Here is a 13,768-nt window from a genome sequence, read left to right as displayed (position 1 = left end):
GTGTCCCCATTGCATCCTATTGTAACTATACATTGTTTGCACTGTTTTCTAATACTATTACTGCATATTTTGGTATTGTGTACATATATCTTGTGTATATTTGCTATCCTCATACTGAGGGTACTCACTGAGATACTTTTGGCATATTGTCATAAAAATAAAGTACCTTTATTTTTAGTATATCTGTGTATTGTGTTTTCTTATGATATTGTGCATATGACACTTGTGGTACTGTAGGAGCTTCACTCGTCTCCTAGTTCAGCCTAAACTGCTCTGCTAAGCTACCATTATCTATCAGCCTATGCTGCTAGACACCCTATACACTAATAAGGGATAACTGGGCCTGGTGCAAGGTGCAAGTACCCCTTGGTACTCACTACAAGCCAGTCCAGCCTCCTACACTATGTGATTGCTTTTTGTGGTTCTTTTTACAGTCAGTGTATCTGGTTGATAACCGTTCACTAACATCACATAGTCTACCTAAGGAATCAGCAATCATACACCCATTAAGGTTAATTCCTTAATATCATATATTTTACTGACTCTTCTGGTTGAAGAATACAAGCTGTCTGGGCCCTCTCGTGTCTGACATCTCATAGCTCTAAGTGATGCACTAAATCATCTAATTACACTATATTAAAATCTCAGCAATATAACTGAACTTAAGCCAACACTTAGTTATACTTAAGAGTTTTTAAAGTTTCTCTGCATAGGCTCTCAGATGAGACCCAAATGCAATAGCACTGAAACTAGAATAGCCATTTATTTGCGTGGTCCCAGAATGTATCAGAGTCATTTAGAATTACATGATTTCAATCTAAAAGACATTCAAACAAAAGTGCAGAGTAATGATAATAATACATTTTCAATCTGTTTTTTTCAATCACAACATTTCTCTCAAAGGACTTTTCAACCATTTGTTTTCATTAAAAAGACCTGGATTCTAAATATCAGATTACTGTATTTGTCAATGTTGTGAAATTGCACAATGTCCCTTCGTTGGTTCATTGTCACTGTCTATGACACGCGTAGGTTTTAATCTGCTGGTCTCATTGAATGATGCACTTGTTTTATCATAAATTTTTGTTTTATTTATGTTTTGTCATGTTTGCTCCTGTGTCCTGTTCTATATACTTACATTGCATCATATATTAAGTTTTCTGTCTGTGGGTTGCTGTGTGTAGTTTATGAACATGTGTGTGCTACGCTCCAGGACTGGTGCCGCCTGGTTCTCATACACAAATGATAAAAGAAGCTCTGAATAATGATTCATTCCCACCACAAGTTTTTCCCTGCTAGATAACACTATATTGTATAGGACATTTTGTGAAGGTAATAAGTGATATCTCTTTGAGGCGTGCCCGGTAGAGGTTTAGGTCCGGTCTCAATACCCCGCACACAAGAGGCGTTGACAAGAAGCCTGTGAGAGAGATGAGTTTTAGGACATCTACAGATATTTAACAATGATCTTGCCAACTTCTTGTATTTAGAGTGGTGTGGCCTGGGTCGCTCGTGTGTGATTGGTTCATCTGTTCTGTCTTCATATCATCTGGGTGAGATTCAGCCTTGAGCTCTGGAGAGAGTTTCTTGTCTGTCTTAGGAAAAGCTTTCAAAGAGCAGAACATCAGTGAGGTGGATGGCCTTGTTGGTGAGACTGAGCATCTGCAGTCGTTGTCCTCAAGGAGACAACCGAGGATATTGACAGGAGTGATGTTCATGGAGTTAGAGAAGCCACAAAGAGTTCTAGTTGTGTTCAAGCCAACTTCTGCCTCTAATGACCTTGTAGGCTGGCCAGTGTAGAACCTGAGGAGACACCAGAGGTCACACAATGAATGTCAGTATATAAATCTAAATATTTACAGGACATTTACTGTCTGGAATTATACCCTCACATGTTAAGGTCCCAGAAACCTTGCAAGCATCTTCAGACACAGCTTTTATTATCTCAGCTTTCTAGAAGGAAGCCTTTCTTATACATGTGGCACTAGGATCAGCAGACCCAAAGATAACCTTCAACTAGACTTTTCAAGAGCACAGAAGTACAAAACACTAAGGCAAGCTTGCTTACATGCTGGGCATTAGATCTGGAAATCTTCTGCAGAAATTTACAAAGCACTAATCCTCTTCTCCTTCTGGAAAAGCCTTAGAAATCTTCTTTTTAAATCTCCTCACTGCGTCCAGCTTGCTCCTTTCCTTCTCCATGGACACAGTAGGAGGAACAAACAATGTAAGGGCTGTAATGGTTTAAGGAGATCTTCATGTGGGTGCCAACCAGCTAAACTATGTAGCAGTGTATCCACATGTTCCACTCCTCAAGCTCTGTGACTTACCCTGTTCACAGGTGTAATGTGTGGTCCTTGGTTCTTTGTAACCTATCACATTAGAGGAGACCACCATTTGCGGCTTAACACCTTTCTCAACGCTGCCTTCATTTCCTTGTTTCTTAGAGTATAAATTAGTGGATTCAACAGAGGAGTCCCAAAGACATACACAAGTGAGACCAGTCTGTCCTGCTCTGGAGAGTGAAGCGACTTGGGGCGCAGGTAGGTGAAGCTGACCACGCCATACTGCAACAGAACGACTGTCAAGTGAGATGTGCAGGTGGAGAATGCTTTGCGTCGCCCTTGGGTGGAGCGTATTCCCAACACTGATGAGATGATCAAGGTATAGGAGATGCTAATTAGCAGAAATGGGATAATCAAGACTAGCACGCCTACGATAAAGACTGCGACTTCATGGACTGATGTATCAATGCAGGCTAGTGTCAGCACCACAGGGATTTCACAGAAGAAATGCTGGATGTGGTTGTCCCCACAGAACGGTAAGTGGAATATAAGGATGACCAGTGTCATGCACAACAAAAAGCTGAGGACCAAGGAGGCAGCTACAAATTTAAAGCAAAGCTGCATGCTCATGATTGTGCTATAGCGCAAGGGGCTGCAGATGGCTACGTACCGGTCATATGACATCACTGCAAGAAGGAAGCAGTCGGCACTTCCCAGAGAGATGAAGAAGAACATCTGCAATGAACAGCCAATGAAGGAGATGGTTGGATTGGTAACAAGTAAGTTGGCCAGCATCTTTGGCACAACACTGCAGGTGTAGCAGAACTCAAAGAAGGACAAACTGCAGAGAAAGAAGTACATTGGCTTATGGAGGCGACTGTCAATCTGTACTAGCACAATGATACTGATGTTACCCAGAAATATAATGCTGTAGAGAAGGGAGAAGAGCAAGAAAAGACCAATCTGCAGCTCACAGGCATTTGTGAAGGACATGAAGATGAACTCTGTCACCATGGTTTGATTCACACTTCCCATCTGCCATGTTTAAAAGAAAAAAAAAACAATGTTTAGACTTAAACTCTATTCCACTTTATGCCAATATAGTGTATGCTATTTCACTGTATGCAACTATACAGTACACCACTCCACTATAGGCCATTCTACTCTGCCCTATTCCAATCTACTCCAGTCACTCTGCTGTAAACCACTCCACTCTACACTAGTGCACTGTACACCACTCCTCCCCGCTACATTCTAAGCCACCCTATGCTGTGCAATTCAACTCTACCCCACTCCACTGTATGCCAGTCAACTCTACACCACTGTATGTCACAACACTCTATGCTATTAAACTCTATGCTACTTGACACTTCCCTACTCTATGCCACTCCATAGTATGTCACTCTACTCTACTCCACTCCACTTGATAATATTATACTCTATGACACTGCACTCTTTGCCACTACACTCTACACCACTAAACTCTATGTTGTTTCAGTGTACACCATTTCACTTTACACAGCTCTCATGTTTGCCAATCCACTGTATGCCTCTCAATGCCACACCACTCCATTCTATGCTATGTCACTCTATGACACTCTACTGTACGTCACTATATGCCTCTCTACTCTACAGTATTCGACTGTACATTATGCCACTCTATACCACCCCATTCTATGCTATTCCACTTTATGCCCCTCCACTCAACACCAGTCGACTCTATGCCACTCAGTCATATGTTGTGCACCTCCACACCACTCAACTCTACAGAATTCCACTGCAAGACACTCTAGTCTTTACTATTCCACTCTATGCCACTGCACTCTGTCACTCCTTTTCACCAACTCTACTCTATGCCACTTCACTCCATGCCACTCAACTGTATGCCACTCCACTGTACACTATTGCACTATATGCCACTCCACTCTACACCACTTTACCTTATGCTCTTCCACTGTCCCACTGTTGTCCCTGACCAGTACACCACTCTACACTACTCCAGTCAATGTGATTCCACTCAATGCCACTCCACTTTACTCCACTTCAGTGTACACTATTCCACTTTAAGCCAAAATAATGTATGCCCATTTCCCTGTATGCCACTCCAATGTACACCACTGTACAGCATGCCACTCCACTGAATGCCATTCCACTCTATGCTTCTCCACGCTACCCTATTCCAATCTTTGCCACTCACTGTGCTGTATACCACTCCACTCTGTGCAACTCAACTCTATGCCATTCCACTCTACGTTACTGTACTCCACGCTGCTCCATTCACTGATATTCAACTCTACACCTCTCCACTCCATTGTACGCCATTCCACTGTGTGCCACTCCACTCTATGCCACTCCGTTCCATTCAACGCTATTCCACTGTACTCCACTCCACTGTATGCCACAACACAACAACACTGTACGCTATTCCACTCCATGCCACTGCACTTTACAGAACTCCACCCCATGCCACTCCACTCTATGCCATTCCACTTTGCGCTATTTCACACTCTATGCCAATCAGCTCTACGCCACTGTACACTACTCCACTCTACACTATTCCACTCTATGCCACTTCACTTTACACCGCTCCACCATACGCTGTTCTGCTGTACACCACTCCACTCTAAGGCACTTCTCTCTATGCCACTCAACTCTATTCCACTCCACTCTGTGCTGTTCCACTCTACAGTACTTCAGTCTACACCACTTCATTCTATGCCACTCCACCTTCTCTATTCCATTTTACACCACTCCACTCTACGTCACTCAACTCAACGCTTTTAACTCTATGCTACTTCACTCTATTCCACTCTATGCCACTTCACTGCACACCACTCCTTTCTACGTCACTCCATGGTATACCACTACACACTATGTGACTCCACTGTATGATATTACACTCTATGCCCCTTCACTCTACGCAACTACACTCTAAGTTGTTCTACTATGCACCACTCCTTCCTCCACCACTTCATTGTATGCCACTATTCACTATGCCACTCCACTGTATGATATTACACTCTGTGCAGCTCCAATCTACGCCAGTGAACTCTACGCTATTGCATTGTAGGCCATTCTACTCTATGCCTCTCCACTCTATGCTATTCTACTCTATGCTACTCCACTCTATGCCACTCCATTCTATGCCACTCAACTGTATGCCACTCCACTCTACCCCACTCCACTCTACACTATTCCACTCTAAGCCACTCAATTCTACACCACTCCACTCTACACCACTCCAATCTAATATATTCCACTCTATGCCAGTCCACTTTGTACTATTGAACTCTACACCATTCCACTTTTTGCCACTACACTCTATGGTATTTGACTCTACGCCACTCCACTCTACATCACTTTGCTGTACACCACTCCACTCTACCCATCTCCACTCTACGCTATTCCACTCTATGCCACTCCATTCCATGACACTACATTCTATGCTGTTCCACTCCACCCCACTCCACCCTGTGCCACTTCACTGTACAGCACCACACTGTATGCTACTCTATTCTATATTACTCCACTCCACCCTAATCTACTCTATGTCACTCTACTCTATTTCATTCCACTGTACACAATGCCTTTTACGCCACTCAGCTCTATGCCACTGTATGTTACAACATTCTATGCCATTAAACTTAACGCCACTCCACTCTATGCCATTTCACTCAATCCCACTTTACTGTATGCTATTGAACTCTACACTACTCCACTCTACTGTATGCCACTGCAGTCTATGCACCTCCACTGTATGGTCCCCACTCCCCTCTGTTCCACTGTATGCCAGTCAACTTTACACCACTGTGCACTCCTACACTCTACACCATTCAATTCTATGCCACTCCACTCTATGCCACTTCACTCTATTCCATTCTACACCACTACACTGTACACCACTTCACTCTAAGCCACTTCATTGTATGCCACTACAATGAACACCACCCACTGCAGGATATGACATTCTATGTCAATCTGTTCTATTCACTACACTCTATACTATTCCACTCTACACCCCTCTGCTCTGCCCAACCCTGAGCCCTTTAGTGCCTGGATTGGACACCCTTATTTTAGTTCAGTTCCATGGCTTGTACCTTTTACACTTATAAACATTTTATTGTCCTCATATTTATTAGCAAAGCTGCATTGAGCTAATTGTTTTATATTTTAATAATCTGCCTCTTTCTTAGAAGACTGAGGTTGTGCTGCACATTTTATCCACTACTGTACAACGTGCACTCTGTGCCCTGTCCAAGGTTGCATGTATGGTACATGATATGCCAACCAGTAATATCTTCCCAAAAACCAGTTCTAATCCACATCATTACTTCAGGCCTGTTCTTCGAACTCTGTATGGGTTATTATTATGTAAACAACACATAGGCCTAATTACAGTAGAGGGCATTTCGGTAATGACTGTCCTGGGATGCATACCACACTACAGACAGCTTTTCTGATCCATGCGGACCCCTGCTATCCTACTCAGGTATGGGGTCAGGGTTATTCCTTTAGATCAGGACAGGCAGACGGACTACAACCACTATGCTTTCAGATCTAAGCATATGGTTCAGGCAGGAATCTCTAGACTTTATAGAATCATATGAAATGGTGGGGTTGTTCATCCTCTTTAACTTGGTTGGAATGCTGATTACTGGATTACTGGATTATGTTTCATCTGCCTTATTATCACAGCCCTGGCCTTTTATACTAGGATGCAATTGTTTCAATAAATACATTGAGTTCCAGTTTGCATCTTATGTCTTGGCCTGACATGTGTGAGTAACTGAGCAAAAAAGGGTTTTATCTGTTTCTACAACTTCCTTGAGGAGTCAGAGTGTTAGGTTTTTGGTTGTCATAAATCACCTCTCTCCTGATTGGGGTGGGTGAGGCACTGTGGGCCAGCCAGGATTTAGGCCGTCAGTTTCCAATTGGTGTGGGGTTGATTCAGCCCCCAACAATTGGTGGTGCTGCTGCTCTAAACCTGTACTATCAGAATGAGAACCACACAGCACTCTCATGTATGCCTATCCACTGTACATCATTTTACTCTACACCACTCCTTTCTATGCTCTTCCACTCTATGCCACTCAACTGTATACCACTCCATTCTATGCCTGTCTGCTCTACACTAATCCACTCTATACCACTCCACTGTATACCACTCAGCAATATGCCACTCCAGTCTGCGGTATTCAACTCTATGCCACTGCACTCTATGCCATTGCACTTTATGCCACTCTACTCTATGCCACTTCACTGTGTACCACTCCACTCTACCCCACTCCACTGTATCCTATTCCGTTCTATGCTATTCAGCTCTACACTATCCCACTGTCCACCACTCAACTGCACATCACTCTATTTCATTCCAATCAATGTTATTCTACTCAATGTAACTCCACTCTATGCCACTCTACTCTACTCTATTCCACTCTATGCCACTCCTTGCTCTGCCACTTCATTGTATTCCACTGCACACTCTGCCACTCTACTATATGCTATTCCACTCTGTGCCACTCCACTCTACACCACTCCACTCAAAGCGTTTGCACTGTATGCCACTTCACTCTATGCCACTCCACTCTACGCTGTTCCACTCTATACCACTTCACTCTATGCCCCTCCAATCTACACCACTCCATTCTACGGCACTCAATTCCATGCCACTCCACCCTACATCACTCCACTCTATGCTATTCCACTCTAAGCTACTTGACTCCATGCCACTTCAGTCAACATTACTTCCCACTGTGCTTTTCCACTCTGCATCACTCAACTGTATGCAACTCAACTGTATGTCACTCAACTATGTGCCACTCTACTCTAATGCACTCCACTCAAGACCATGAAACTCTATATCACTCCACTCCACTCTATGCCACTGTACTGTACGTCTCTAAACTCTACATCTTTCCACTATATACCACGCCACTCTACAGTACTCAATCGGATGAGACTTCACTGTATGTCACTCTGCTGTATACCACTCCACTCTATATCACTCTACTCTACACTATTTACACTACTTCACTCCATGCCAGTCCGCACCATGCCACTACATACTATGGGACCCTACAGTATGCTATTCCACTCTACCCCACACAACTCTATGCCACTCCACTGTACTACAAAACAGTTTGCTATTTCATTCAACATCAGGCCACTCTACCTCACTCCTCTCTACTCTATTCCATTCTATGCCACTCCACTCTATGATACTCCACTGTACAACATTCTTCTCTTTGCCACTGTATACCACTCCACTGTACACCATCACACTTTACGCCACTCACTCTATGCCACTCCACTCTACATCACTCTATGCCTCTTTGCTCAATGTTACTTCACTCTATGCCACTCCACTCTATGCTACTATACTATACAACACTGAAATCTATGCAACTACACTGTGTGCCACTCTGATTTACACTATTCCACTGTTCAAATGAGAATGAGGTTTGGGATGGGTCAGAAAGTAGAGGTAGATCATATATTGAGAGGTATAGGGTGAGACAGAGTAGTGCATTGGAGAGAGTCAAAAGGATTTTTTTCTTCTTCAGTAGAAGTGAAGTAATAAATATGTAGGTAATTAAGTACATAGAACAGGTATACCTGTATGAAGAAGATGATAGATTGAGATTTAAAGATTTATTGTATAAACTCATATTTCAAAGTGTTGCTGTACTTGAAGGTAATTTCTGTATTTTTATAACTAATTTTTTCTATTTTTTTCATTTTATACTTTCCTCACTACCTCAATAGTGAAACACCTGTAGATAAAATAGTTATGATAATATTTACCTAGTGTGATGGATAAATAAAACAGAGGCCCTCATTACAACATTGGTGGTAAATGCCGCTTACCGCCGTGCAGAAGACCGCCAACATACCGCCGCGGCCGCGGAATTCTGCCACAGCTATTACGACCCACAGCTCAGAATCCGCCAACATCTAGACACCCACACACGTCCGCCACACCAAAGGTCAGTGATAAACTGGCGATAACAAAACCTCCACTGTCACGCCAACAGGAATACGCCCACACTATCACGAACCACGAATCCATGCAGAGGTCTTTCAACCGCGGTATTCCATTGGCGGTACACACCGCCGCGCTCAAAATACACACACATTTACAAAACACTACCACATTGGACAAATCAAAATACACACACCTGATACACACACACCCACCACTCCCACACACCCAATGCAATATAAAACACACACCCACATTACCCACAAACCCTTACTACCAAAAATTTGGAAGAAGGCCAGAGAGACAGCAAAGCAAAGACAACACCAGCATACAGAGGCACACAACAACATCACACATACACATCCACGCACAAAACACCCCACACCCATAAACATCACCCCACACATCACAACACACACCACCTCACACATCACCCACACCACCCCATGGCACCGCAAAGACACCCTAGGTTTTCTGAAGAGGAGCTCAGGGTCATGGTGGAGGAAATCATCCGGGTAGAGCCACAGCTATTCGGATCACTGGTGCAACACACCACCATAGCTAGGAAGATGGAGCTATGACGCAGAATCGTGGACAGGATCAACTCAGTGGGACAGCACCCAAGAACAAGGGATGACATCAGGAAGAGGTGGGGAAGGTGCGTTCTGTGGTCTCAAGACACCACATTGCGGTTCAGAGGACTGGCGGCGGACCCCACCTCCTCCCCCCACAACTAACAACATGGGAGGAGCAGGTCTTGGCTATACTGCATCCTGAGGGCCTCGCAGGAGTAGCTGGAGGAATGGACTCTGGTAAGTTAAATCTTTAACTACTTCATCTCCCACCCTACTTCCATGCTATCACATACCCCCACCCTTACCCTCACCCCATCACTCCAACTCCTCACATATGTCACACTATCACAAACCACACATCCCAACACCAGGCCCTGCATGCAACAACAAAGCATGGACACCCATCACCAATGCATGTCCACTACACATACCCACACAGACCCCTAAACAATTATCACACAAGGTCCTACACAGGAATGGAAGCACTGGGGTACAGGGTCACCCACCCATTGCACACCATGGCACACACAGATGCAATAATCATGCGTTTACACCCCTGCAGGACCCCTACCCAATGTCACGGGACAGGAGGTTCCAGACATGTCCACTCCACCCACAGAAGAGGCCCACAGTGATGACAGCAGCTCTGTCCAACTGGATCTAGATGACCAGCCAGGCCCATCTGGGACCTCGGGACAGTAGGTTCCCCTGACACAGTCACAGGCCACCACAGAGCCTCCCCCTCAAGAAACACCAGCACAGCACCCACCCATCGGGCCCATACCTCTGTCCCCAGGACACGTCAAGCAGCAGTGTGTCCACCACTACAGGGAACCCAGGCTAACCTACCACCCCAAGAACAGCAGGGACCTGGGGGCAGTGGTAGTGGGCACACGGTTCAGGGGACAGAGGCCCAGGAAAACCGGGGAACTGGGAGGGCTGCTGTGCGACAGGGGGAGGACAGGCCCAGGGAACCCACTCTCCGCGAGGCCCTCTCTAACATCATGGGAGCCTACCATCATTTCCAGGAGACGATAGCAACGGTACTGCCCAAGTTTCAGGAGACCCAGCGGTTGCAGGAGGAACAGTATTTGGGGTTCAGGGAGGAACTCAAATCCATCAATACCACCCTAGGCACCATTGTAGGGGTGCTGAAGGACCTCCTGAATACCAGAAGGGACACTGTGGCACAACAAGGGGCCCCTGACACTAGCCTGGACGACGAACTGCCCACCACCTCTGCCGGCGCTAGTGGACAGGAGGCACCCGCACAGGACCACAACACCAGCACCCCACCCCCTGCAGCTGGAGAACCACCCCGTAAGCGGTCCCTGAGACCCAGGACAAAGACAGAGAACAATGCCAAGACCCCCGCCAAGAAATGAGACCGCCCTGATTGTCATCCTTCTGTCCCACTTTGTCACCCTGTCCATCCTTAAACTGCCCTAGCTCCACTTCCTATGCCCCTTTAGACAATGCACCTGTGAGACAAATAGACTATACTCTGCCATGGACATTCCCCCACCATCACCCCTGACCATTTTACAACCCTCTCCACTATTTAGCACTTAAATAAACACCCTTAAATCACAAAACAATCTGGAGTCAGTCTGTGCTTTCACAATTGTGTATTCGCAATAACTGAGGGAAATAGCAATGTCCATTGTATTGTCAACATACCTATGTCACACAGCTCTAGTCCATGAGGTAACATAGCAGAGGTCACACAGTGGGACCCACATCTGTGAAATCGAAAGGCAAAGTGACAAATCAGGGTCCATACACTGGGTGAAAGTGACAGACAGATGAGAGGTCGAACAATTTTATCAGATGTAGGAGGCAGTGATGTCTTCTTACCTGTGTCTCACTGGAAGTATTGATGGATCACGGTGTTTCTGTTGTTTATGTCCTCTTTTTCTGCCTCCTCTTCTTCACTGTCCACAGGCTCCACAGCTGCTTTTCCATCCTCCTGCAGAAAAGGCACCTGTTGTCGCAAAGCCAAGTTGTGCAGCATACAGCAGGCCACGATGATCTGACACACCTTCTTTGGTGAGTAGTACAGGGGACCACCTGTCATATGGAAGCACCTGAACCTGGCCTTCAGGAGGCCGAAGGTCCTCTCTATAACTCTCCTAGTTCGCCCATGTGCCTCATTGTAGCGTTCCTCTGCGCTTGTCCTGAGATTCCTCACTGGGGTCAGTAGCCATGACAGGTTGGGGTAGCCAGAGTCACCTGCAAATGTCGAGGGACAACTGTTAGACACACACTAACCCTTAGGGACAACCCCAAACCCAGACAACTATTCACACTGTATAGGGTCCATGTCCTCACCTAATAGCCACACACAGTGCCTCTGGAGTTGCCCCATCACATAAGGGATGCTGCTATTCCTCAGAATGTAAGAGTCATGCACTGAGCCAGGAAACTTGGCGTTCACATGCGAGATGTACCAAGGCCACATGTGTCCCATCAATGGCACCTATGATGTTGGGGATATGTCCCAGGGCATAGAAGTCAGCTTTCACTGTAGGCGAATCCTCCACCTGAGGGAAAACGATGTAAGTGCGCATGTGTTTCAGCAGGGCAGACAACACTCTGGACAACATGTTAGAGAACATTGGCTGGGACATGCCTGATGCAATAGCCACTGTTGTTTGAAAGGACCCACTTGCCAGGAAATGGAGTACTGACATGACCTGCACTAGAGGGGGGATTCCTGTGGGATGGCGGATAGCTGACATCAGGTCTGGCTCCAACTGGGCACACATTTCCTGGATTGTGGCACGATCAAGTCTGTAGGTGACTATTACATGTCGCTCTTCCATTGTCGACAGGTCCACCACCGGTCTGTACAGCGGACGTGCTCTATGGATGAGAACATCGATCAGAGGGTCAGCCAACACTGAGGTACGAAATAAACAACTTTATTGCACACATTTGTCAATCCGCAATGTGCCTGTCTTAGTGTGTTTGCAAGGATTACATTGGTGTGACGCATTTAAAATTAATGCCATGTGGCCCCCTGAAATGGCGGCTGCCTGACCTGTAATGTGGGAAAGGAGATATGAGGTAACTGCGCTGGCGTTGTACACCATCGCGGTAGGCGGTCGAAGACTGCGGTGCAATCCTGCATTGGTTAACATTGGACCCTATGGGTCCCAGGAGCCAATGACGATGTACGCCGGCGGTGACGGTACGCACTGCCGCGGACGTGACTGCCATTTTCTCTCTGTTCACTCACTTGATACCTGATCTTCGACAGGAGAGGATCTACCCTGCAAGTGCTGCTGTGACCTCAGTCTGGAAGCGACAATGGCTCAAGTGTCTGGGGAAAGGGCCCCTGCCTTCACATCGGAGGAGTTGGAGAAACTCGTGGATGGGGTCCTCCCCCAGTACACGCTACTCTACGGTCCTCCAGACAAACAGGTGAGTACACTGTGAGCATGCTGTATGGGCAATGCCTGTTTGGAGTGGCGTGGATGGGAGATATGGGGGGAATGGGGCCTGCATGAAACAACAGTGAGTGGATGTGAGTCAGGGCAAGTGTGGGAAAGTGCGCCAATAACTGTGATGGTCTGGACGGTTATAGTTGTTCCTTTTCCCCTGTACTATTCCTGTAGGTCACCGCCCACCAGAAGAAGGATATTTGGCATGCAATCGCCAAGGACGTCTGGGCCCTGGGGTTCCACTACAGACAGAGCACCCATTGCCGGAAAAGATGGGAGGACATTCGCCGCTGGAGCAAGAAGACGGTGGAGGCCCAGCTGGGGATGGCCTCCCAACGTGGGAGGAGTGCCCGTCTCACCATTACCCCACTGATGTTCCGGATCCTGGCGGTGGCGTATCCGGAGTTGGATGGGCGCTTGAGGGCATCAGAGCAGCCACAAGGGGGTGAGTACACTCACATCCATCTGACTCTGCGCACA

The 13,768-nt window shown here is 46.2% G+C and overlaps 1 protein-coding gene across 1 annotated transcript; it reads right to left on the bottom strand.

Moving 5' to 3' along the window:
* Positions 1-2,375: 2,375 nt before the first annotated feature.
* On the bottom strand, positions 2,376-3,561 carry LOC138294044 (olfactory receptor 10Q1-like). Its single transcript, XM_069233292.1, has one exon. The coding sequence runs from the start codon at positions 3,318-3,320 to the stop codon at positions 2,376-2,378; it is 945 nt and encodes a 314-aa protein (XP_069089393.1). The 5' UTR covers positions 3,321-3,561.
* Positions 3,562-13,768: the final 10,207 nt, after the last annotated feature.

This window comes from Pleurodeles waltl, chromosome 4_2, assembly GCF_031143425.1.
Source record: "Pleurodeles waltl isolate 20211129_DDA chromosome 4_2, aPleWal1.hap1.20221129, whole genome shotgun sequence".
NCBI lineage: Eukaryota > Metazoa > Chordata > Amphibia > Caudata > Salamandridae > Pleurodeles > Pleurodeles waltl.
Note: the sequence above shows the minus strand (reverse complement) of the source record. Positions and strands in the feature narration are given on the sequence as shown.

Excerpts from the sequence above, each read along its gene's own strand:
- LOC138294044 (XM_069233292.1), bottom strand. The coding sequence starts at position 3,320 with ATGGGAAGTGTGAATCAAACCATGGTGACAGAGTTCATCTTCATGTCC.